Genomic DNA, 26,764 nt, shown 5'->3' with positions numbered 1-26,764 from the left:
CCTCAGGGCATCCACCGATGTCGCCGTCATCCTCATCAGATGGCCCACTTTAGTACAGCCGGCCTCCCTGAGACTGGTTCGTAGGCTGGCAGACTGCAGCGTTCGAGTCTGTATGAGGTCATTGAAGAACAAGGGTTCCTCAAACACAAGCCCGGGGTATCATCTGTGGTCCGTGTGATTTTAAAGACCTGCCAGCCCTGCAGGACCGAGCTGTAAAACGGCGACAGTCCAGAAAGGTCAGCGTGCTCAGGCTGCGGCAGGAAAAGCTGCTTGTCATACCCTAATCTGCCAGCTCTCCTCAACATTCGGGCTGTATCCAGCCAACCCGGGCCGCAGCCATACAGCAGTCTCTGCGCGGTCTGAAGGAGGCAATCCTTGACTGGATGTGGATCAGCCCCTGCCCCCCCTCAGCCACAGGCAGATAGAGAGCTGCTGCTCGGACCCAGTGATGACCAGACCAGAAGAAGTTCAGGATAGCTCTCTGGATTCCCTCCATCAGGCCTTTGAGTGGTGTCAGAATGACCAGTCTGTGCCACAGAGTCGAGGCGACCAAGTTATTGGCGACCAGAACTCTTCCCCTATATGACAACTGGGGTAGCAACCATGTCCATTTAGACAACCGAGCGGTCACCTTCTCCAGGACTCCCTCCCAGTTCTTGGCCTGAAACCCTTCGGTGCCCAAAAACACTCCCAACACTTTCAGCCCCACCCTGCCCCACTCCAGGCCCCCAGGCAGACTGGGCACTGCCTGATCCCTCCACTGCCCCAGCAACAGAGCTTCACTCTTAGCCCAGTTCACCCGTAAAGAGGGAGCCTTTTCATACAGGGCTAGGGTTTCCTTTAAGCTGTTTACATCCCCCTGACTGGTGACAAAGATGTTTATATCATCAGCATAAGCAGAGACAGTATGGGGCCGATCTTGACAGGAGGACCCAGACGGTAAGAGACCACTGAGCCGATCCCTCAACCTGCACAGCAGAGGTTCAATAGCCAGGCTGTAGAGTTGCCCTGAGATAGGACAGCCCTGCCTTATCCCTCTCTGTACATGAATTGGCCGACTCAGCCCCGCCCCCATCTTCACCATACACTGGGCACCATTGTAGAGCAACCCAACCCAAGCCAGAAACCCATCACCAAAACCAAAAGCCCTAAGGGCAGAAAATAAATAAGAGTGATCCACCCTATCAAACGCTTTTTCTTGGTCCAAAGAGACAATGCCGACATTCACATGATCACTTCTACAGATGTCAATAATAAGATAAGATAAAGATAAGATAAGATGAATCTTTATTGTCTCCCTTAGGAGGAATTTGTCTTGGATACGAGAGGCACAGGCGACAATCACGCTCCAACAAACATAGAAACATAACCCAGAAGTCTTTACCCACATATACAATCAAACCATACTACAGTTAACACACATCAATTCCCACTTCCAGTTCCCAGAAAACACATTATTGCACAAATGACCTACACAAGAGAAACCTACAACCTACAAAGGTTGTCCAGAACAAGGAAGATGTTGTCCATAATGGGTCTTTTTACCTGCCAAAAATTGATTGAAGGCCAAAAATACAGTTAATGAAAGGTTGTTTCTACCTAAATATGGCTTGATCTCATTCTTGAGCTTCATAATCTGAAAATCTGACGTTTCAGCGCTATCGCTCAATGGGCTGCTGCGCGCTCCCGCGGCCAGAAATCAGATTCTGGCAGGCAACTCACTCGCTTTATTTTTGTTAGTGATGCCACTACTGTGACCACCAAATAACGTTGTTTTCCTGCCTCCACCTCATCCACAACATCTCCATCTCAGTCTCCGCGAAATTTCTCTTTCTGGTCTTCTCTGCCATGATTTTTGAGTGTAAAACACTGTTGATCTGCAGGTTAATTCATATGCAAATACAGTCGCCAGGTGCTTTACATTGACCATTCTTGGTAAAAAGTGGGCGTGTAGAGGGTGGGATATGAGGCGAATTCACGTGCGCAACCTTCCAGCTGGAACACGGTTTTATAAATCCAGATTTTTTTTTGCGCACACCATTTTCGGCTTTTGGGCGCACGTGCACTTTTAGTATGAATCCTACACACTCTTTTATAAATGAGGCCCCAGGTCTGTTTGGAATCGTCCTCAGCACGATGGATCCTCTCAGAGGAACTGGACCACAAACACCTGACATTTATTTACACGTGCAGAAGAGATGAGACAAACCTTTAACTTTGTTTAGTAAAACATCATCTCACCAATATTCTCTCCAACTTCATCATTAATGTTAGTTCACATTTGTGATGTTTACATGAGACAATCAGATAGTAAATTAAATACATTCTCACATTTAATCAGCTTGTTTGACATTTTTTATTCTGTAACAGCAGTTATTTCTCTTCTTCCAGTCTCTCCATCTCCACCAGATGTGGATCCAGGAAGGGATGGAGATGTGACATTACGCTGTTCTCTGGTGAGACAGTTTTTTGGTCCCTGTGAGCAGAACAGCATCATCTGGTGGATGAGACAGGAAGTGTGCTGCTTGGTGAAGGTGAAGGGTTTGTGTCTGGAGGACAGAACAACTGTGTTTCTGATCTGATGGTGAAACATCAGAGAGGCTCCAAGAGAAGATTCACCTGCCAGGTTGTTGAAGGAGACAGAGTGGAGATAGATGCTGAATACATACTGGACTTTACAGGTAAGACCCTGAAATCATGAAGACCAGGGGCCTCATCTATAAAGCTTGCTTGCGCAGAAAAAGCGCCTGAAAGTTGCGGAAGCCACCTTCTACGCAAATCCTCGGATCTAAAAAGAAAAAACTAACCGAAAAATCTGCGTATCTTTACGGCAACTCGGACCCTCCCGTAAGAATTTACTTAAGACACGGGGAACTGGCGACGCAGGCTGTGAGGTGGTGAAATGAAGCCAGATTCATGTCACACTCTTAATAATGTCATCACATATCACAACATATGTCAGGCTTAAAATAATAAAATAATAAAATAAAATAATATAGCGCTGATCGTGTCCGTCTGTGTGTGAAGCTGTGACAGCTTCACACACAGACACGATCAGCCGGCTCTGAAGCTGTCAGTCAGGACTCTGCTGCTGCTGCTGCAGCCTCTTCTTCACCCACCGCTTTAGGACAGAACAAATGAGGGGCTGCGTTTAGGGAGCCCCACGGAGCCCCTAAAGGGACACAGATTTTTTTTCATATATATGAGTTTTACGCGCGCGTGAAACCTTTACGTGCTGCTTGTATATGGTGCCTAAATTAGGGTCCCGCGTTAAAACGACGCAGAGCCTACGGCGTAGGGTACGCGGCGACGCGCACCTACGCCGTAGGCTCTGAGTCGGTGACGCAGAACCATAAACCCGCCCTGAGCAGCTCTGAGGGGAGACGGGAGAGGAGGAGGAGGGGGGGGAGCGGGGGGTGAAGCGGGGCTGCGGGGCCGTTTTCGTATCGCTTTCATACAGTGTCTTGATAATTTGCAATTTAAGGCTGATCCTACCGTTAGTTTTTAAACTGTAAAAAGTAAGGGGAAAAAAAACATGGTTTTGAAAAGAGGGGGGGCATGTCCCCCCTGTTGCGCCGGGGAACTCACGGCGTTTTGCGCAGCAACGGCGTGCTTCCACTCACTCACTTTATTTTATTGTATACTATTTATATACTTATTCTAACTTTTACTGTGACCACCAAATAATGTGGTTTTCCTGTCCTCCACATCATCTACAACATCTGTCTCCGTGAAAGTCAGTGTCACGGTGGCTGCTACTTCTCATTCATTCTGACGCCAAACCATGGATCTGCGCCAAACAGGCTGCAGGAAGCCACTGCGCATGCTCAGCAGGCTCATCCATATGCATTTCTGGGCGTGTAAAGGGGCGGATTCAGCTACGCAACCTTCCAGCTGGACTGCGTGGAAGTCTGCGTGCACATGGTTTTATTGATCCGGATTTTTTTTTGCGCACGGCATTTTCGGCTTTTGAGCGTACGTGCACTTTTAGTATGAATCCTACGCACTCCATTTTAAATGAGGCCCCTGGAAACTAGGTTAAGATGAAAATAATAAAAACTGGATTTAGACTTTACACTTTTAATCATTTAAAGTGTTAATATTGACTTCCTGACCATTTTGTTGAATCCTTTGATTCCAGATTCCAGTCTGATCTATACCAGATTGATTATTGGCTACGTTTCTCATCATTTACAGGATGAAAGTTAAAATGAACAATCCCAAAAATCAAACAGGTTAGTTCGACCGCCTGTCAGGTTGTTATTTAGTTTCTGAAGTTTCTGAAGAAGAGATGTTGAATTTCATCTGCTGGTTTTGAAAGAACGACTGCAGGATAAAATGATCTAAACTGTCTTGAAGAGAAGACGTCACAGCTGCACATGTAGAGAAAAGAGGAAGTAGAAACTAGTTCTTCCCTCCAGCATCACTGGAAATGTAACATAAGTGACTTATTAATGAACAAGTTCATCAGAAGTTATATTGTTATTAATAATAATGACAGAATGAAGATAATAAATGTGTTATCTTGTCAACTAACTCTAAGAACTCTTTGAACATATATAACTCTAAGAACATATATATATATATATATATATATATATATATATATATATATATATATATATATATATATATATATATATATATATATATATATATATATATATATATTTATATATATTTTTATTTTTTATTTTTTTCCAGGTTTATCAAATGTTTCTTGTTTGTTCATTTCCATCAACATTTGCTGCTGATTATTCTTGGTTTTCTGTTAATAAACCTAAATACCAGCGAGTCAATAATTATTGTGGTCTTAGTTGACTTACAAGATGTTAAATAACCATTTATAGCTGATAATTTTCATACATTTTAAAATATTTTATTCAGATGTTGATATAAAAGAGTTTATAATTGTAGATCAATTTCATAGGAACCATTAAGAATGGTACATTATCATGTAAATATGATCTTTTATCTCCCTTTTGTGGTGAAAATATGAACTACAAGAACATTGACGTTCAGTCTGAGGATCCACGGAGGAAACTGATAAACTGGTGGGGGGGGGGGGGGGGGGGGTTCATCCAGGGTGTGATGGTCAGTGACGCTGCTCAGGTGTGTCAGCTGTTGCCCCGGTAATAATAATAATAATAATAATTCATTTTATTTAACGGCGCCTTTCATGTCACCCAAGGTCACCTTACAGAATAAAAACAAAACAATACAATAAAGGAAATACAATAATAATAAAGTAGAAATTATAATACATACACACATACACAATACATACAATCAAGGAGCAACAGTACAGATAACAGAACAGTATGGTGGGAGGTAGTGTGTGGTGACCGGTCAAAGTGAGTGGGCAAGTTTAAACAGGTGAGTCTTGAGTTGTGTTTTGAATGTGGTGATGGAGTCTATTTGTCTTATGTATGGGGGGAGGGAGTTCCAGAGTCTGGGTGCCGTACAACTGAAAGCTCGGGCACCCATGCTGCTAAGGTGTGAGGTGGGAGTGAAAAGAAGTCCAGCAGAGGTTGAGCGGAGGGTGCGGGAGGGGGTGTATTCTTTCAGTAGGTCACAGAGGTAGGTGGGGGCTAGGTTATGAAGGGCTTTGTGGGTGAGGAGGAGGTTTTTATAAATGATACGGTATTGGACTGGGAGCCAGTGGAGTTGGATGAGGACGGGGGTGATGTGGTCAGATGACTTGGTGCGGGTGATGATCCGGGCGGCCGAGTTCTGAATGAGTTGTAGTTTGTTGGTGAGTTTGGTTGGGAGGCCAGTGAGGAGAGCATTACAGTAATCGATACGGGATGTGACGAATGAGTGGACCAGAATTTCGGTGCTGGATTGGGACAGTGCTGGACGGAGTCTGGAGATGTTGCGGAGGTGGAAGAATGCAGTCCGGGTGATGTTGTGAATGTGAGGTGCAAATGAGAGTGTATTGTCCAGAATGACGCCGAGGCTCTTGACGTGGGGGGAAAAGGGTACCGGGAAGCCGTCGATGATGATGGGAAGGGCGGGAGAGGGTTGTGACTTGGTGAGGGTGGATTTGGAGCCGATGAGAAGAGCCTCAGTTTTATTGCCGTTGAGTTTTAGGAAGTTATTGCTCATCCAGGTATTGATGTCGTGTAGGCAGGTGGTGAGGGAAGCGGGAGGAATGGCAGCGGTGGGGTTGGAGGAGATATATATCTGAGTGTCATCTGCGTAAGTGTGAAAATGGACCCCATGGTGACGGAGAATTGAACCTAGGGGTAGGAGGTAGATGGTGAAGAGAAGTGGACCCAGTACTGACCCCTGGGGGACACCCATTGTGACACCCGTGCATCCGGATTTATGGTTCTGTAGTTGGACAAACTGTTGACGGTCAGTGAGGTAAGATGAAAGCCAGGAGAGTGCAACACCAGTGATCCCAATGCCAGCCAGGCGGTCCAGGAGTATTGGGTGAGAAATGGTGTCGAAAGCTGCGCTGAGGTCCAGGAGGATGAGGATGGTGAGTAGGCCGGAGTCAGCTGCGCGGAGGAGGTCGTTGGTGATTTTAACCAGGGCTGTTTCAGTGCTGTGATTGGGGCGGAAACCAGATTGAAAGGGTTCGTGGAGGTTATTTGAATTGAGGTGGGACTGTAATTGTGCTGCTACCACCTTTTCCAGAGTTTTGGAGATGAAGGGAAGGTTGGAGATGGGCCTGTAGTGATTGAGGTCAGATGGGTCTGCACCTGGTTTTTTTAGGGTGGGTGTGATGGCAGCTAGTTTGAGGATTGGGGGAACGGTTCCAGTGGTGAGGGAAGAATTAATTATTTTGGTAATCATGGGGGAAATGGATGGCAGACATGCTTTGACAAGCAGGGTGGGGAGGGGATCGAGCTGACAGGTGGTGGTTTTGGCTTTACGAATTAGTTCTGAGATGGTGTGTTCTGATACCGGAGTGAAATTGGTGAGAGGACTGGAGAGGGGTTGGTTGGTGGTGGTTATCCATGGTGGGTCATTTGTGGAAGAGCGTGTTGAGGCCAGTTGATGGTGAATGATGTTGATTTTTGGAGCTGAAGAAGTCCAGGAAGGCGGTGTAGGAGGTAACACACCTCCTAACCAGGAACACCCAGTACTGGAGTTGTAAAAAACAATCAGGGGGGATGGTGGATTTGATCATATGGGGACAGATAATTTGTGCTGATTACAAATAATATAATATATTACAAATAATAGCAGTGACCAAAACACCTGCAGAAATACTGCAGGAATGACATAGCAGCAGTTAAATGCAGCCTTCTGTAAGCTTTAAATATCCACTGGGCTTACATCAAATACATCAAAACACAACAATAAAAAACACTTTTCTGAACTTATCAATATGACTCTGTCCTTCACAGGATAAGTAACATGGATCACTGCAAAAACTCACAATCTTAACAAGAATATTTGTCTTATTTCTAGTTAAAATGTCTCATTTTAGTAAAATAAATCTCATTACACTTAAAACAAGACTCATCACTGGAAAAAACAACAATTTTCACCTGTTTCAAGTAGATTTTCACTTAAAATAAGTAGAAAAATCTGCCAGTGGAACAATATTTTTTTGCTTGTAATAAGAAGATAAATCTTGTCCCACTGGCAGATTTTTCTACTTATTTCAAGTGAAAATTTACTTGAAACAGGTGAAAATTGTCAAATAAGTTATTTTTCTGGTGATGACTCTAAATGTTGAAATAGCAGTAAAAACACATTCATTGATGAAATGACATAAGGGATGGAAAGGAGGGATGGCAGTTTTACAGGGGGGATGATTTGGACCGTTTTTATTCCAGGGGGGATGATTTGGACCGTTTTTATTTCAGGGGGGATGATTTGGACCGTTTTTATTTCAGGGGGGGATGATTTGGACCGTTTTTATTTCAGGGGGGGATGATTTGGACCGTTTTTATTTCAGGGGGGGATGATTTGGACCATTTTATTTCAGGGGGGGATGATTTGGACCGTTTTTATTTCAGGGGGGGATGATTTGGACCGTTTTTATTTCAGGGGGGGATGCCATCCCCCCTCATCCCCCCTCAACTCCAGTACTGGGAACACCAGAGCAGCCACACAAGAGATGGGAGACACTAGACAAGGAGGGAGCAGCAGTGTTGTCTCATGACACATGAACTCTGTTGTGCCAGGCCAGGCCTGCATCCTGGCCTGGCAGGGTCCAGGCCAGGATGCAGAGCTGTAGTTTAACACACTTCTCTGCTGCTTCTCGAGGACCAACGCCTGCCAACAAAACTATAAGATTACATGATGTAACTGGTAACTCTAACCAGGTGCCTAGCAAAATAGAAGTAGTTGCAGTTCCCCGCCCTCCACTAGTTCACCAGGTGCGGCGTTATAGAGGCGTTAACCAAAATAATCTTGTAAAAATTAAAACCAATGCACATTTGGTACCAATAAGAGACCGAAAAATTAGATGCGGACTACTAAATATACGATCGTTAAGCTCCAAGTCTCTGTTAGTAAATGATATAATTACAGAGAGCAGGAGTGATGTTTTCTGCTTAACAGAAACATGGTTACAGGATGAAGAGTATGTTAGTTTGAATGAATCAACTCCGCCCGGCTACTTTAATCATCATATTCCTAGAAACACGGGCCGGGGCGGAGTCGCAGCAATTTATAACTCCAGTCTCCAAACAAAAATTGAACCTAAGTGCAATCATAATACGTTTGAAAGCCTCACGCTTAGTCTGAAATTTCCGAGCTGGAAATCAGAGAAGCCAGTTGTGTTAGTGGTAGTGTATCGGCCCCCTGCTGGCGCTTATCTAGAGTTTTTGTCTGAATTTTCAGATTTCCTTTCTGGATTATTGATCAGTACAGATAAATTCATCATAGTGGGTGATTTTAATATTCATATGGATGTTGAAAGCGATAATCTTAAATTAGCTTTCAATTCTCTTCTAGAATCAATGGGTATCTCACAAAAAGTGGACGGGCCGACGCATTGTTTTGGTCATACTCTCGATCTCGTTCTCACCTACGATGTTGAAACTGATGGTCTGTTGGTGTCACCTGTAAACTCCCTTTTATCCGACCATTATTTAATAACGTTGGAATTGAATGTTGTTGATGTTGAAGTGCAGGGCAGGAGGTATTATTTTAGCAGATGTTTGTCTGATGAAGCTATTGCTAAATTTAAGGAGACCATTGCTCGTCTTGCGACAGTGGAAAATAGTGAAGCCTCTACTGAAGCAATAGAGGCCAGTGACCTGGGTTCTACCTCTGATGTTGATGTTGATTTTCTTGTTAGTAACACTGCTGATCTGTTGCACTCAGCTTTAGATGAAGTTGCTCCTTTGAAAAGGAGGGTTTCTAGCCACAGGAGCTTAACTCCCTGGTACAATTCAGATATTCGCATGTTGAAACAAAGCGTGCGTAAAATAGAAAGGAAGTGGCACTCTTGTAAGTCTGTAGACTCTTATCGTGAATGGAAAGATATTCTAATAGTATATAAAAAAGCCATTCGCAAAGCAAGAACAGCTTATTATTCAACGTTGATAGAGGATAACAAAAGTAACCCACGTTTTCTGTTCAGCACTGTAGCCAGGCTGACAAAGAGTCACAACTCTGTTGAGCCGTGCATTCCTGCAGCTCTCAGTAGTGAGGACTTTATGGGCTTCTTTAACAGTAAAATCACGAGAATTAGAGAAGAAATCAACCAGCCGGTTGTGGGTGTTTCTAAAGCTTTAGCGACTTCCCTACGCTCTGACTTGACTCTAGACTGTTTTGATCCTATAGACCTCCCTGAGCTGACTTCACTCGTTAATAGAGCTAAGTCAACCACATGTATGTTAGACCCCATCCCGACTCGACTATTCAAAAATGTTTTTTCTCTTATCGGTGTGACAATACTGGACCAAATCAACCTATCCCTAAGTTTAGGATATGTACGACAGGTTTTCAAATTGGCAGTAATTAAACCTTTACTTAAAAAACCTTCCCTTGACCCAGACACCTTAGCTAATTATAGACCAATTTCCAACCTTCCATTTGTATCTAAAATTCTGGAAAAGGCAGTTTCAAGCCAGTTATGTGACTATTTGTATAGAAATGATCTGTTTGAAGTCTTTCAGTCAGGGTTCAGAATGCATAATAGCACAGAGACAGCACTTGTTCGAGTTACGAATGACCTTCTTATGGCCTCAGATAAGGGATTAGTGTCCATACTGGTTCTACTGGACCTCAGATAAGGGATTAGTCTCCATACTGGTTCTACTGGACCTCAGATAAGGGATTAGTGTCCATACTGGTTCTACTGGACCTCAGTGCTGCTTTTGACACTATAGATCATGGCATTTTACTGCACAGGTTAGAGCATGTTGTTGGGATTAAAGGGACAGCTCTACGTTGGTTTAAATCATATCTATCTGACAGGTTCCAGTTTGTTCATGTACATGAGGTTTCTTCAGAACAGTCGAGGGTCTGTTATGGTGTTCCGCAGGGTTCAGTGCTAGGGCCAATCGTGTTTAGTTTATACATGCAGCCGTTGGGAAGTATAATCCAGAATCACGGCATACACTTTCATTGTTATGCTGATGATACGCAGCTCTATTTGTCTATGAAGCCGGATGAAACAGAACCGTTAGTTAAACTTCAGGCATGTCTTAGGGACATCAAGGACTGGATGTCCAGAAATTTCTTGCTTCTAAATTCAGATAAAACAGAGGTTATCATTCTTGGTCCAGAGCATCTTAGGAAGGGATTAGATGGTGTTGCGATGGCTTCCAGTGCAACTGTGAGAAACCTTGGTGTTGTTTTCGATCAGGATTTGTCGTTTAAACCATATGTTAATCAGGTTTGTAAAATAGCGTTTTTCCATCTCCGTAATATTGCAAAAATTAGGAAAATCCTCTCGCAGAGGGATGCAGAAAAACTAGTTCATGCGTTTGTATCTTCTAGACTGGATTACTGTAATGTGTTGTTAGCAGGATGTCCAAGTAATTTGCTGAATAGGCTCCAGCTGATCCAGAATGCAGCAGCACGAGTACTGACAGGAATTAGCAGGAGAGACCACGTCTCTCCAGTGTTAGCGTCGCTCCATTGGCTACCTGTAAAATTCAGAATTCAATTTAAAATTTTATTACTTGCATATAAAGCCCAAAACGGCTTAGCTCCGCAGTATTTACAAGACCTGATAGTGCCTTATGTTCCTGGCCGAGCTCTCCGCTCCCAGGGTGCAGGTTTACTCGTAGTTCCTAGAGTATCTAAATGTAGATTTGGAGGGCGGGCGTTCTGCTATCAGGCACCATTACTATGGAACCAACTTCCAATCTGGGTTAAGGAGGCTGACACCACCTCCACCTTTAAAACTAAACTTAAAACCTTTCTGTTTAGTAAAGCTTATAGTTAGTGTTTAGTAAACCTCTAGCTGGTGTTGGTAAATCTCTAGGTAGTGTAAACTTTAGTGTGTTAGAGTCAGTAGTCATAGTCGCAGCTATAGAACAAAACTATAATAGTTAGTCTCAAATATAGCTTCGCGGTAGATATGCTGCTATAGGCTTATGCTGCAGGGGGGCACCGACATGATCCGCTGGGCGGTGCCTCTCACCCTTCTTCTCCTCTCCTTTTCCCTGCCTCTCTTCTCCATTACCATTTTTATTTATTATAAATATCTCATAGCTATCATTTTTGTCCATCGTTCCTGTAGTTTCTTGTGCCGGCCCCCCTTTTTTCTCTTTTGTGTATGTTTGCAGGCCGGAGCCTCAGGAGCTGCGTTCTGGCCTGTGTTCCCGGCCCTCCCCCCCCTCTGGTCATCCCATTGCTTCTTCCACCTGCCTACGTGGATGTCTGCTGTTGCTGCTTCCGCCTGCCTGCACCCCCCCCCCCCCCCCCCCCCTCTGGTCATCCCGCTACTCCTTCCACATGACTGTTGTGTGCTGCTGACGCCCCCCCCCCTCTGGTCATCCCGCTGCTGCTTCCACATGACTGTTGTGTGCTGCTGACGCCCCCCCCCCACCCCTGGTCATCCCGCTGCTGCTTCCACCTGCCTGCTGTGTGCTGTCGACGTCCCTGACTCCCCCAGTCTGGCCTTCGGCAGGAGGGTCCCCCCTTATGAGCCTGGTCCTGCTCAAGGTTTCTTCCCTCCTAAAGGGGAGTTTTTCCTTGCCACTGTTTGGCTTCAGGCTTTTCTCCCACTAAGGGAGTTTTTACCTGCCATTGTTTATATAATAATTGCTCGGGGGTTTATGTTTATGTTTATGTTCATGTTCATGTTCATGTTCTGGATCTCTGGAAAGCGTCTAGAGACAACATCTGTTGTATTAGACGCTATATAAATAAAATTGAATTGAATTGAATTGAATTGTTGTTTCCACAGGTGAATGGGGATGAAGACGATGATGATGTGGTGAACTATGAAAACGATGAAGACCTGCCTGCTTCTGTCCGATCCACAGATCAATAAATCAGCTGTGTGTGATGGAAACATTAGCCTTAGCCTGGGTACAGAGTGTGCTGATGAATAATTTGTCTTTGAAAGCTCAGCTCTGGGGTCACCTGTTATGAGTATCCTAGTGTTTAGTCTTCATCATTTAGTGATCTTCAAAAATACTATGCACACTATGAACACTTTATCTCTAAGCGATGGAAATTCATCTCCTCTCTCCTGAAAGGTCGATGAATTTAAATCAAAAATGCGAACGTGGACAACAAATTACATTAAAGAAAACAATGATCCTTCCTTAGATCCCAACATTATTTGGGAAGCAGCAAAAGTCATTATTTCACATGCTTCATTTAAAATATATGAGAAACTAACCAAAAGTTAGAGGGTAATTGGAGACTAACTGTTGCTAAAGCAAAATTTAATTTTAAGATTTCAGATGAAATCATACAAAAAATGACCTACATTAGACAAAAGGAATATGAATTTGGAAGCAAACCAGGTAAATTATAATCTCATTCGAATGTCTGCCCTATCAACTTTCGATGGTACTTTCTGTGCCTACCATGGTGACCACGGGTAACGGGGAATCAGGGTTCGATTCCGGAGAGGGAGCCTGAGAAACGGCTACCACATCCAAGGAAGGCAGCAGGCGCGCAAATTACCCACTCCCGACTCGGGGAGGTAGTGACGAAAAATAACAATACAGGACTCTTTCGAGGCCCTGTAATTGGAATGAGTACACTTTAAATCCTTTAACGAGGATCCATTGGAGGGCAAGTCTGGTGCCAGCAGCCGCGGTAATTCCAGCTCCAATAGTGTATCTTAAAGTTGCTGCAGTTAAAAAGCTCATAGTTGGATCTCGGGATCGAGCTGACGGTCCGCCGCGAGGCGAGCTACCGTCTGTCCCAGCCCCTGCCTCTCGGCGCCCCCTCAATGCTCTTAGCTGAGTGCAGGCAGGTTAGCTGTGAGATAAGTACGGGAACAAACCTCAGACTAATGTTTCTGATTCAAACAAACACACATTTATTTCAGCCAAATGTTCAAGCATGTGACAAGTTGTTGTGGCCGAGTGGTTAAGGCAATGGACTTGAAATCCATTGGGGCTTCCCCGCGCAGGTTCAAATCCTGCCAACAACGGTTAATGTTTGAACGTGCAAGAAGACTTGCAGTTGTTAACCATAGACTAAAATGACTTTCAAAACTAATCAGTGGGATTTTTTTGTGTTATCTCCAGCATGCATTAATAGGTAACATCAGCCTACATTAAGTTAGTGTGGTGGCAAAAATTGTTGTTCGTCTTTCTCGAGTTTTAATAAAAGGCATTCATGAATGGAGATCACACAGTGCAACTGATCAGACGAGCAGTCAGTCCTGAGTGAGCTGAAGATGTTTAGAGACACGCTATCTTATAGTTCAGCCAGGCTGGGAACAAAAGACAAAATATATGTCACCCTGACAACCATGGCTGGCTCCACTCCCTGATAGTGAGAAATTCCACAGGCACTGTGTCAAAGGAGCTTGACCTCGGCAGCATAGGAATGTTCACTTGAAAACAGGATTTGTGCATTAGTCAGTCTTAAAGCATACTATGTTATACCAAAATTTCCCATTACATTCCACCCTTTTTAGCATTTTTATGCTAAACCATAATAAAATAGGACATTTTGTACTGATCTAAACCATGAACCCCGGTGCCCTGCCCCGCACCAGCCAAACGCTAGCACACCCAGTCTCCAACTTGGGAGTTACAGACCCCAGGCAGAGAATCACAGGCCACAGGTACAGAAGAGCCAAAACCCCTCCCCTCACTTGACAAGAGGAGGGTAAAAGACTCATCCGTCTCTCAGGCCATTTCTGCTTCTCTGGCGCGCCCTCGTGTACATCAGCACAATGGGGAGGGCATTGGTCCAGGACAGTTTTGTAGTCTCACACACTTTAGCAAGTTTGTTTTTCAAAGTGCCATTTTCCCTTCCACATGCACCACATGAGGCTGGCGCAATGTTGTCTCATGTCAATGCCCATATACTCACCAACCAGTTTCAGTGCAGCACTCACAAAAGGAGTGCCATTGTCTGAGCTGATTTTCGCTGGAATTCCTCATCTGGGAATTATCAGGTGCATCAAAGTCTTCGCCACTGCAGCGGAGTCCTGTTTTGTTGTGGGGAAAGCTTCAATCAATTTGGAAAACATGCAAACGATAACCAAAACAAACTTTTTGCCTTCACTGGGTGTAAGTTCAATGAAATCCATCTGCAAATGCTGAAACGGTCTGTCTGGTGGAGGGTGAGCAGCCTGTGGTACCTTTAACCCCTTCCCCACATTGTTTGTGGAACAGATCACACATCTTTTGCGTAAGCTGTGAAACCTCTCATGAACCAGTGTCTTCGTATTTCACTCACCATACCCCCCTTTGACACATGGTCTAACCCGTGTGTCAATTTAGCATAGTGAGGGAAAAGGAATCTGGGCAGACAAGGCCCAGCAAAACCTGCAATGCTATTTCCCGTAGCAGGATCCCTGGAAGCAGAACCATCCACAAAAAGATCAAAGTCAGCATTGTCAATTGCAACATCACTCAAATCAGGTCCTGGGGAACAAATGGATGTTATCGTTGCCACACAGTCGTGTGGTTCTCCGTCCTCAGCTGTTGGCAAAAGTGTAGCAGGGTTAAGAACAGTACATCTTTTTTCCTTCACATTTGGCATTTCCAACAGAACAGCATTGTAACGCAAACACCTCGCAGCAGACAAATGTGAGTTTTTCTGCTCGAGGAGGATGAGAAATACTGCATGTGGGACTAGCAAGGTTAAATCGGTGTATCCCACAATATCACGTGATGCCATAACTGCTTTCTTTGCTGCAGCTACAGCTCTGAGGCAGTTGGGGCAGGCCACAATTTTCCCCCATGGTCTTGTAGTAGCCATGAAGTCATGTAACCCGCCTTTTCGTCCCCAGTCTGGGTGAAAGGTCGTGAACAGTCAGGCAGTCCAAGTGTCGGAGGCGTTTGTAACGTCAGTTTCAGGTCAGTGAAGGCTTTGTCAGCCTCGTCAGTCCAGGTAACAGGGTCCGATGCTTTTAGGCCTTTTCCATGGGCAATTTCTGCCAATGGTGCCTCAATTTCGGCATAATGCTGGACCCACTGTCGACAATAACTGGTGACGCCCAGAAACCCAGGTAACATATATCTTTATGTGGCGGCACGTTCACTATTGTTTAAGTTTGGGATCTGAAGATCTTTTTCTGTTTACTGACAACACCAACTTTGATTAGGGCCCAAGGACCCATACTAAAGGTCAATTATCACCTCTACAAAAGGACACAAAGGTTTGTTCACTCAGGGAGGGAGATAGGGGACAGAGTTCAATAATACAAACAATATTTTATTATTTAAAAAAGGCACATTGGTTGGGGCAATAAAAAAAAGGGGCCCAATTAAAGAAAGGGGAAAGGGTTTACAGACTACGCTGTACCGCCTGACCTCTTGGCATGAAAGAGAAGCAAGATGTAGGTTTTCAGCATTCACACATCATTCCAATGTTGGTCTTCAGGTAAAGCATTGTACTATAGTCTTGAAACTTTGCTACTTGGAGGAGAAAAAACACAAATTGCATAAATCTCTGGGGCTCGTCCGGGAATTGAACCCGGGACCTCTCGCACCCAAAGCGAGAATCATACTACTAGACCAACGAGCCACAAAACACATATCCGGCAAACAAAAAATTACGGTCACATCATACCTGTCTAGACGGTTTTTTTATAACATTAAGGGGGAATAGAAATAGAAACTGAATGATGATCAATAACCTATTGCCCAGTTTCTGTAGTTTAGTGGCTATCGTGTTTGTCTCACATGAAAAAGGTCCCTTGTCTGGATGAACTTCTGGATCTGGACCTCTCAGTGAACAGAGCATATCATCCACTGGAAGATTTACAGCACGGTTTTGTATTAGAAGAACTTCATCAATGACAGCTTTTTTAGCAGGAAAAGCACAACTGCCTATGGTGTGTGGGAGACTGATTTTCATCTTATTTACCATTGTTCATATGTATCAGTCATGCATATCCAAAACATGCTTTATCCCCATCGGGGAATCGAACCCCGGTCTTCTGCGTGACAGGCAGAGATACTGTCCACTATACTAACGAGGACATCTGATAATCTGTGATCAATAGTTCACAACAAAATTGGTCCCGGCAGGTTAGCTGTGAGATAAGTACGGGAACAAACTTCAGACTAATGTTTCTGATTCAAACAAACACACATTTATTTCAGCCAAATGCTCAAGCGTGTGACAAGTTGTTGTGGCCGAGTGGTTAAGGCGATGGACTTGAAATCCATTGGGGATTCCCCGCGCAGGTTCAAACCCTGCCAACAACGGTTAAGGTTTGAACATGCAAGAAGACTTGCATGTTCATAGACTAAAATGTCTTTCAAAACTAATCAGAGGAATTTTTATGTGTTATCCCCAGCATGCATTAACGGGTAACATCAGCCTACATTAAGTTAGTTTTACATTTCTTTCCAAGCAGTCGGCCCAGGTTCGCAGTTGGCATGGAGCTGCTTCAAAGCTATAACAAAGTGCTCATTTCAATGGGGTCTGTATGGAGGCCCTGTGGCTTAGTTGGTCAAAGCACCTGTCTAGTAAACAGGAGATCCTGGGTTCAAATCCCAGCAGAGCCTCTAAACCCAAATGTCTTGATGCCTGAAAGATCACATATCTCTCATTCCTGGTTCTGGCACTATTTCTCACACACTTGCTTTATTATAGCAGAGTACTTTGTCAAAAGTACTCCTGCTCTTAGTGGATACTCTCTGCTTTGTCATTCTATTGGAGCCTCTCTTTTCATATCCTGCAAAAATGTCTAAAATCATGGAATTGGTTAGTTCGTCTCTCAACACAATTGACCAAATCTTTCTCGACGAGAGGACAGGCCAGTGTTGTACCAAAAAGGGAGTGCTGGTGCAGTTATTATAGAGTTATTAATAATCATCTTTTGATAATTGTTAATAATTAATAAAGAAAACCCTGGTGTTGAGTGCATGTGATTAATGCCATAAAAACAGGGAGGGGGAGGACCAAGTATCAATTTGACACTGCGCCCCCCCTCCCGAACTAAATATCCCTGTCAAATGTATTTATTAAGTGTTGAATGTGCAGTGTCTACAGTGCTGTTAAAACCGTGAGGCAGGGAGTGCTGGGCCACGCGGGACAATGCCCCCCACGACCCCGACCCCCCGCCCCTTCGCCTATGTGCGTATGCATCGTGTAGGGGGGGAAGGAGGGGGAGCGGAGGCCAAAGCCAGGAGGCAGGACCAGCAGAGCCGGCCTACTTCAGAGTATACAAATCATTCCTGTTGATGTAAGGAGAGCGAGTCAATTCTTACTGAAATGAAATATACCTCAAGTATTTGGGAGAGTGAATCATCCCCACTTATAAAAAAACAGTTCTTCTACATATATGTCCATTTCCCACAAATATATCAGTGTTCCAAACACTTCTTCTGGACCTCAAGTCCTGCATATGCTATAAGTCCCACTGGACTATTCTTTTGGTACTCAGACCAACATGGCATTCTGGCTATTTCTCTCTTTAATGATACCCGAGATATTAAACCTTTTTAGAAGAGCGAGTCAAATTCTAAGGCAGGATAAGCAAAGCATTCTCACAACACAATCAAATTCAAGTGTTATGAAATTGTCAGCATTCCTAAACATCTCTACAATAGCCTTCCCAATAACCCCTGCTCACAACCACACAGCGGACTTACCTAAAATTTCAGGATGACATCAACCTTTTTTCTGGTACTCCAGTCCACTGTTGTGCAACTCAGGGTAGCTTGGCTGATTAGTTATCGAAGGCTAATGATAATTCTATTAAAGAATTAATAATAATTAAAGCTGCAAGCAGCGATGAACGGGCCCTCGCACTCACGTCCACCGCCCCCCATAAGCATATCAGAAATGACACCACCCACGACTCTCTATGTCAACCCATTCAAAAGTTATAGCAGAAAAAAGGAACAACCAATCAGAGGAAGGGGCGGGGCTAGTTCAGGCCAATGAAGGTCAAGGACTCATTTCAGAGTCCCATGACACCACCCACAACTTCCTATGTCAAACCATTCAAAAGTTATGGCAGAGAAAAGTATTCTAGGGGGCGCTGTTGAGCCGTTAGGCCACGCCCATTAATGCAAACCATTAAATATCAAATGTATCACCAGGCCTGGCTTGCATGCAAAATTTGGTGACTTTTGGAGAACTATCAAATATGGACCAATCAGATGAAGGGGACGAGCGCTTTTTCACGTCTAGCGTCGCCACGGTAACACTTTTGAAAGAGAAAAGTAATGTGCGTCGTCGCAGGAAAGAGACGCACATCTTGATGTAAAAAAAACACAAAATTTGCTTACAAAAATGTCAGCATCCTGCCAGGCTCGAACTCCCAACCACCGGCACCAAAGATCGCAATGATCTGGTTGAGCTATATCTCAGCTGATACCTCACTTTGACTTACTGGCTTAGGATAGACCAAGATAGCGATATAATACCTGGAACTTTTTTTTCCTAATTTTTTAAATATTTGTAAGGTATAAATATTAGTAAAACACTACTATTTTATTATTACTTTTTCTGTAACCATTCAACCGAGGTTCTAACCGGGCTGAGCACGGGACTATTTCTAACGTCACCACATTACAACAGCTGATTGGTCGGGGGGCGGGGCCGTCATCACCCTACTTGCCACTGATTGGTCGGGGGGCAGGGCCGTCATCACCCTACTCGCCATTGATTGGTCGGGGGGCGGGGCCGGCAGACTTTTGAATCAGGAAGCGGGAGTCAAACCATTAAAAAGTTATAGCAGAAAAAAGGGACAACCAATCAGAAGAAGGGGCGGGGCTAATTAAGGCCAACGAAGCTTAAGGACTCATTACTGAGTCCCATGACACCACCCACAACTTCCTATGTCAAACCATTCAAAAGTTATGGCAGATAAAAGTATTCTAGGGGGCGCTGTTGAGCCGTTAGGCCACGCCCATTAATGCAAACCATGAAATATCAAATGTATCGCCAAGTCTGACTTGCATGCAAAATTTGATTACTTTTGGAGAACTATCAAATATGGACCAATCAGATGAAGGGGACGAGCGCTTTTTCACGTCTAGCGTCGCCACGGTAACACTTTTGAAAGAGAAAAGTAATGTGCGTCGTCGCAGGAAAGAGACGCACATCTTGATGTAAAAAAAACACAAAATTTGCTTACAAAAATGTCAGCATCCTGCCAGGCTCGAACTCCCAACCACCGGCACCAAAGACCGCAATGATCTGGTTGAGCTATATCTCAGCTGATTCCTCAATTTGACTTACTGGCTTAGGACAGACCAAGATAGCGATATAATGTCTGGAACTTTTTTTTCCTAATTTTTAAATATTTGTAAGGTATAAATATTAGTAAAACACTACTATTTTATTATTACTTTTTCTGTAACCATTCAACCGAGGTTCTAACCGGGCTGAGCACGGGACTATTTCTAACGTCACCACATTACAACAGCTGATTGGTCGGGGGGCGGGGCCGTCATCACCCTACTCGCCACTGATTGGTCGGGGGGCGGGGCCGGCAGACGTTTGAATCAGGAAGCGGGAGTCAAACCATTAAAAAGTTATAGCAGAAAAAAGGGACAACCAATCAGAAGAAGGGGCGGGGCTAATTAAGGCCAACGAAGCTTAAGGACTCATTACTGAGTCCCATGACACCACCCACAACTTCCTATGTCAAACCATTCAAAAGTTATGGCAGATAAAAGTATTCTAGGGGGCGCTGTTGAGCCGTTAGGCCACGCCCATTAATGCAAACCATGAAATATGAAATTTATCGCCAAGTCTGGCTTGCATGCAAAATTTGGTGACTTTTGGAGAACTATCAAATATGGACCAATCACATGAAGGGGGGGGCGCGCCTTTTGGCGTCTAGCGTCGCCACGGTAACACTTTTGAAAGAGAAAAGTAATGCGTGGTGTCGCAGGATGTAGACGCACATTTTGATGTATAACACACCTGGGTGCACGTTACGGTTCGGGCTGAATTAACTGCCGAAGGAATGGCATAAATTTCGCCAAAATGACACAATTTATTCAAAATGGCCGACATCCTGTTCGGTTTCGGCCATGGCTCCAAGAGACTTTTCTTTAAGTTGTGCCATGATACAGGTGTGTAGCGATTTTCGTGCATGTACGTCAAACCGTATTGTGGGGCTTGAGGCACAAAGTTTTCCGGGGGGCGCTGTTGAGCCATTTTGCCACGCCCATTAATGCAAACCATGAAATATCAAATTTATCGCCAGGCCTGGCTTGCATGCCAAATTTGGTGCCTTTTGGGGAACTATCAAATATGGACCAATCAGATGAAGGGGGGGTGCGCTTGTTGGCGTCTAGCGTCGCCACGGTAACACTTTTGAAAGAGAAAAGTAATGCGTGTAGTCGCAGGATGGAGACGCACATTTTGATGTATAACACACCTGGTTTCATGATACGGTTCGGGCTGAATTAACTCTCGAAGGAATGGCATATATTGCTCCAAAATTACGCAATTAATTCAGAATGTTCAAAATGGCCGACTTCCTGTTCGGTTTCGGCCATGGCGCCAAGAGACTTTTCTTTTAGTTGCGACATGATACAGGTGTGTACCGATTTTCGTTCATGTACGTCAAAGCGTATTATGGGGCTTGAGGCACAAAGTTTTTTCTGTCGAACCAATCAGATGAAGGGTGGGCGCGCTTTTTGGCGTCTAGCGTCGCCACGGTAACGCTTTTGAAAGAGAAAAGTAATGCGTGGTGTCGCACGATGGAGACGGACATTTTGATGTATAACACACTTGGGGGCACGTTACGGTTCGGGCTGAATTAACTTTCGAAGGAATGGCATAAATTTCGCCAAAATGACACGACTAATTCAAAATGGCCGACATCCTGTTGGGTTTCGGGCATGACCCCAAAAGACTTTTGTTTAAGTTGTCCCATGATACAGGTGTGTACCGATTTTCGTGCATGTACGTCAAACCGTATCGTGGGGCTTGAGGTACAAAGTTTTCAAGGGGGCGCTGTTGAGCCATTTTGCCACGCCCATTAATGCAAACCTTTAAATATCAAATTTTTCGCCAGGCCTGACTAGGGCGCAAAATTTGGTGACTTTTTGGGCATGTTAAGGGGGGCAAAAAGGCCTTCACTTTGTCAGGAAAATAATAATAATAATAACTAGAAAATTTCTGGAAATTTTGATATGGGCATGCCCTACCGCCCATTCGTCCCCTCTTGCTGCTTTGGTTTGGGGCTGCAGTGGTTGTGTTTAGGGTGGTTCTATGTCAGTTTGAGGTGTTTTTACGCTTGTATTTCATTCATTCCTGTGCTCCCAATAGTTATTAATGGGGCGCGCTTTTTGGCATCTAGCGTTGCCACGGTAACGCTTTTGACTGAGAATAGTAATGCCCATCGAGGCAAGATGGAGACGCATCTAACGATGTATGCCGTGCATGGGTGCATGTTCCGGTTCAGGCTATGTTAACGGATAGGTTTTTTTTTTCACCGTGGTACAAAACCCCATCCGAATGAATGGGGCCATTTGGCCTGGATTTTGACATAAAATTTCCTTAAATCCCAGCTTCATGAAATTTGAGTATGTTGAAGTCCACAGCGTGCCGAGTCAGGGGACATTTGTACGATGTCTCTACGATAACCTGTTGCCTAGCAACAAGCGTCCAAATTCAAACAGAAATAAAAAAGAAAATGAAAGGCCAATATCGCAAAAACTGTAATAATTAGCATAATGAGGTTGTAGGGTCTGTTAGTGCCAATCGGGCCGAGTGTTTGAAAGTTTCAACGATGTCTCTACGATAAAGTCCGGCCGAGCAATAAGCGTCCGAATTTTTGCCTTTTTTTTTGCTTTTTGGCGTCTAGCGTTGCCACGGTAACACTTTTTACTGAGAAAAGTAATGCCCATCGAGGAACGATGGAGACGCATCCAACGATGTATGCCATGTATGGGTGCATGTTCCGGTTCAGGCTACGTTAACGGATAGGTTTTTTTTTCACCATGGTAAAAAACTCCATCCGAATGAATGGGGCCATGTGGCCTGGATTTTGACATAAAATTTCCTTAAATCCCAGCTTCATGAAATTTGAATATGTTGAAGTCCACAGCGTGCCGAGTCGGGAAACATTTGTACGATGTCTCTACGATAACCTATTGCCTAGCAACAAGCGTCCAAAGTCAAACGGAAAAAAAAAAAAAAATGAAAGGTCAATATCACAGAAACTGTAATACTTGGCATAATGAGCTTGTACGTACCATTAGGGACAATCGGGCCAAGTGTTTGAAAGTTTGAACGATGTCTCTACGATAAAGTTCGGCCGAGCAATAAGCGTGGGAATTTTCGCCTTTTTTTTTGCTTTTTGGCAACTAGCGTTGCCACGGTAACCCCTATTACGGAGAAAAGTAATGCCCATCGAGGCATGATGGAGACGCATCCAACGATGTATGCCATGCATGGGTGCACGTTCCGGTTCGGGCCGCATTAACGGACGAAAAAAAGTGCGGAATAAGAATAATAATAAGAAAAGGGAAACCTTTTCTAGATACTAATATATCGCCTTCATTTTCATGTTTTTCCTTGTTTTTCCGGCCGTGTTTTAGTTTTTGGGGATTTTTTTTTTCCACATCCGAGCGGGGTCATGCTGTACACCCGCTGGTGCGCAGTGGGACTTTTGCGACTTTAGCTTGTTAGCAAAATGCTAGCAACATTGCCCTTTGGGCCATTCTGGACGATTGCAATATGGTCATGCCACTACTTGGCATGCCCATAATAATAATAATAATAAAAATTCCTGCAAATACAATAGGGCCTTCGCTCTGAAGGTGCTCGGGCCCTAATAATAATAACTAGAAAATTTCTGGAAATTTTGATATGGGCATGCCCTACTGCCCATTCGAGCCCTCTCGCTGCTCTGGTTTGGGGCTGCAGTGGTTGTGTTCGGGGCGGTTCTATGTCAGTTTGAGGTGTTTACGGTTGTATTTCATTCATTCCTGTGCTCCCAATAGCTATTAATGGGGCGCGCTTTTTGCCGTCTAGCGTCCCCACGGTAACGCTTTTGACTGAGAAAAGCAATGCCCATCGAGGCACGATGGAGACGCATCCAACGATGTATGCCATGCATGGGTGCACGTTCCGGTTCAGGCTACGTTAACGGATAGGTTTTTTTTCCACCATGGTTTAAAAAAACCCATCCGAATGAATGGGGCCATTTGGCATGGATTTTACATTAAACTTTCCTTAAATCACAGCTTCATGAAATTTTAATACGTTGAAGGTCACAGCGTGCCGAGTCAGGGAACATTTTTATGATGTCTCTACGATAATCTGTTGCCTAGCAACAAGCGTCCAAAGTCAAACGGAAATTTAAAAAAAAATGAAAGGTCAATATCACAAAAACTTAAAAAAATGGCACAATGAGGTTCTAGGCTCCGTTAGTGCCAATCAGGCCGAGTGTTTGAAAGTTTGAACTATGTCTCTACGATAAAGTCCGGCCGAGCAATAAGCGTCTGAATTTTCGCCTTTTTTTTGGCTTTTTGGCATCTAGCGTTGCCACGGTAACACTTTTGACTGAGAAAAGTAATGCCCATTGAGGCATGATGGAGACGCATCCAACGATATATGCCATGCATGGGTGCACATTGCGGTCCGAGCAGCATTAACAGATTGTTTATTCACATGCTCCCCCATCCAAATGCATAGGTTTTTGTTGCCATGGTAAGAAGCCCCATAGGATAGAATGGGACAATTTAGCTTCAATATCTCAAAAGCTGTAAACGACAGCGTAATGAGACCTCAGTATGTTGTAGTCCACATCAAGCTGAGTCTTTTAACGTTGGAACCAAGTCTCTACGATACTGCGTTGCCGCGCAACAAGCATCCGAAGTTCCGTTAGCATCAAAATGAGAAGAGTGAAATATCTCAAAAACCGTAATAGCTAGCATGACGAGACTAAAATATGTTGCAGTACAAAGCGTCCCGGGTTGGTCAATGTTGTAATGATGTCTGTACGATAAACCGTTGCCTAGCAACAAGCGTCCAAAATAAAATAGATTTTTTTTTTAAATTGAAAGTTAAATATCGCAAAAACCGTAATAAGTAGCATGATGAAGTTTTATGGTCCTTTAGTGACTATCGGGCCGAGTGTTTGAAAGTTTGAACGATGTCTCTACGATAAAGTTCGGCCGAGCAATAAGCGTGGGAATTTTCGCCTTTTTTTTTGCTTTTTGGCAACTAGCGTTGCCACGGTAACCCCTATTACGGAGAAAAGTAATGCCCATCGAATCACGATGGAGACGCATCCAACGATGTATGCCATGCATGGGTGCACGTTGCGATTCGGGCCGTATTAACGGACGAAAAAAAGTGCGGAATAAGAATAATAATAATAATAATAATAAAAATAAGAAAAGGGAAACCTTTTCTGGGTACTAATTTACGCCTTCATTTTCATGTTTTTCCTCATTTTTTCGGCCGTGTTTTACTTTTTGGGGATTTTTTTTTTCCACATCAGTGCGGGGTCATGCTGTACACCCGCTGGTGCGCAGTGGGACTTTTGCGACTTTAGCATGCTAGCAGCATTGCCCTTTGGGCCATTCTGGACGATTGCAATATGGTCATGCCACTACTTGGCATGCCCATAATAACGCGAAGAATTCCTACAGATACAATAGGGCCTTCGCACTGAAGGTGCTCGGGCCCTAATTAATAAAGTGGACTATTTATTAAATTGAATGACCAATATGATAATAATTCTCGTCGGGGCACCACTCCGGGGGCCTTAAATCCGGAGAAATTTGATAACTAAACAGCAGAAAATCAGTCTCATTATGATTTGAATTATCCTGCAGAACAGCAAATCTTACTACATCTTACAGAATAACAGTGAAGGCGTGATATCCGAACACTAGGCTCTGCTTAAACAAATCAATTTGTGACCAAATCTTGCATGAAATAACAACAACCACTCGTAAAAAAAATCAATCAGAATTTATTTACATACGGGTATCAAAGATGTGAATAGATACCCAATAGATCCTGACGGCACACTACTTAAGTATTATAAAACAATTAATTAACTAGAAAAACAACAATCAATAAAAATGAAACTTAAAGTTAAATGCATGGAATGAAAAGAAAAGAATCAAATGTAATAATAATAAAGATGATAAAGAACACAACAATGATAACGTACAGTAATACGCATACAGTAATCTCATTAAACACAAGTTCAGCTTTACACCGTTCTAACTGACTGATCGCCCAAACGCCACCTCACGTCTCCTCTGGATTCTGGGTCTGCGGGCTCTGTCGGAGTTCCAGTCCGATGCGGCCTCGTTTCTCTCGGCTCCACCATGCGGCTCGGCTCGGCTCAGTCCTGTGGAGACGCCACGGGCAGGATGATCCTGCAGGGGTTCCCCGGGGCGGGCAGCTGCTCAGCTTGCTCTCCACGTTCCTCCTTTGAAAAGAGATGCAGTCTTGCTGCGTCTCACAGCCGGGCAGGTCTCTCCGATCACGGAGCCTCTTGACGCGCCTCCAGGCGTGCGAGGACAGTCCACTGGAATCAGGGCCGTCGCCGTCTTTCACCAAGGCGCGTGCTCACGGACCTGGAAGAGTCTGGCTTCCGGGCTAAGGGAACTCAAGCAGAGAAAAGGTTAGGAGGAGCAGGAGGGCCGGAGCGCTGCCTCGCTCCGAGGCCGCAGCGGATCTCCAGGCCAAGCTGGAGCGAGGGGCTGCAGAGCATGGGCCGGCCGTGGAGCAACGCTCCGCTGGATCTTCTCTCCCCCCTCCCAGGGGGGGAGGAGGAGATGGGGTCTTTGGTCTTGCTGCTCAGGAAGAGATGTTGATCGGAAGAGAGCGAGAAAGGGAGCAGCTGCAGAGTTTTGATCCTACGCGCGCTGCAGTGACGTCATCGGTGCCTCGTTTGTGACTGGATGCGCGCCGCTTGTAGGCGCCGCCCCCCCCCACGCAAGGCATGCTGGGGGATTGTAGTTCATGGAGGCCTGGCTTTTTGGGCTCCGCTGCGTCCGGCCCAGGTGTCGTAAATCCCCAAGGAAGTCTGTTCCCTTGCAGAAACTTTCCTTGCTTGCTTTGATCTGTTTTGACCCCCCCCTTCTAGGGGTCTGGTTTACTGGGTTTTGCTGTCCTGCTTTCATCTGCCATGCAGCGGGGATTGTAAGCGGCTATCTCGAGCCCGGCCGAGATAACCAGAAGTTAGCAGCAGGGGGTCAAAACTGACTTCAGGAAGTAGGGCCAAACTCTGGCTTTACTGGTCTTC

The 26,764-nt window shown here is 44.5% G+C and overlaps 1 protein-coding gene and 4 non-coding genes across 5 annotated transcripts; 4 read left to right on the top strand and 1 right to left on the bottom strand.

Moving 5' to 3' along the window:
• Window positions 1-10,492: 10,492 nt before the first annotated feature.
• Window positions 10,493-11,385, top strand: LOC133451782 (uncharacterized; the record flags this gene model as incomplete). The annotated part of the gene is made up of 1 exon (XM_061730927.1): window positions 10,493-11,385. A coding segment is annotated over one exon (876 nt), but the record flags the coding sequence as incomplete, so codon positions are not given.
• A 2,073-nt stretch (window positions 11,386-13,458) lies between these two features.
• Window positions 13,459-13,540, top strand: trnas-uga (transfer RNA serine (anticodon UGA)). Its single transcript has one exon. It is a non-coding gene; the product is annotated as a tRNA-Ser (tRNA).
• A 2,483-nt stretch (window positions 13,541-16,023) lies between these two features.
• On the bottom strand, window positions 16,024-16,095 carry trnap-ugg (transfer RNA proline (anticodon UGG)). Its single transcript has one exon. It is a non-coding gene; the product is annotated as a tRNA-Pro (tRNA).
• Window positions 16,096-16,699: 604 nt separating this feature from the next.
• trnas-uga (transfer RNA serine (anticodon UGA)) lies at window positions 16,700-16,781 on the top strand. The gene has a single exon. It is a non-coding gene; the product is annotated as a tRNA-Ser (tRNA).
• A 229-nt stretch (window positions 16,782-17,010) lies between these two features.
• On the top strand, window positions 17,011-17,084 carry trnat-agu (transfer RNA threonine (anticodon AGU)). Its single transcript has one exon. It is a non-coding gene; the product is annotated as a tRNA-Thr (tRNA).
• The last annotated feature ends 9,680 nt before the right edge of the window (window positions 17,085-26,764 follow it).

Source organism: Cololabis saira, chromosome 10, assembly GCF_033807715.1.
Source record: "Cololabis saira isolate AMF1-May2022 chromosome 10, fColSai1.1, whole genome shotgun sequence".
In the NCBI taxonomy this organism is placed as follows: Eukaryota; Metazoa; Chordata; class Actinopteri; order Beloniformes; family Belonidae; genus Cololabis; species Cololabis saira.
This window is presented reverse-complemented; position numbering and strand designations above follow the sequence as displayed.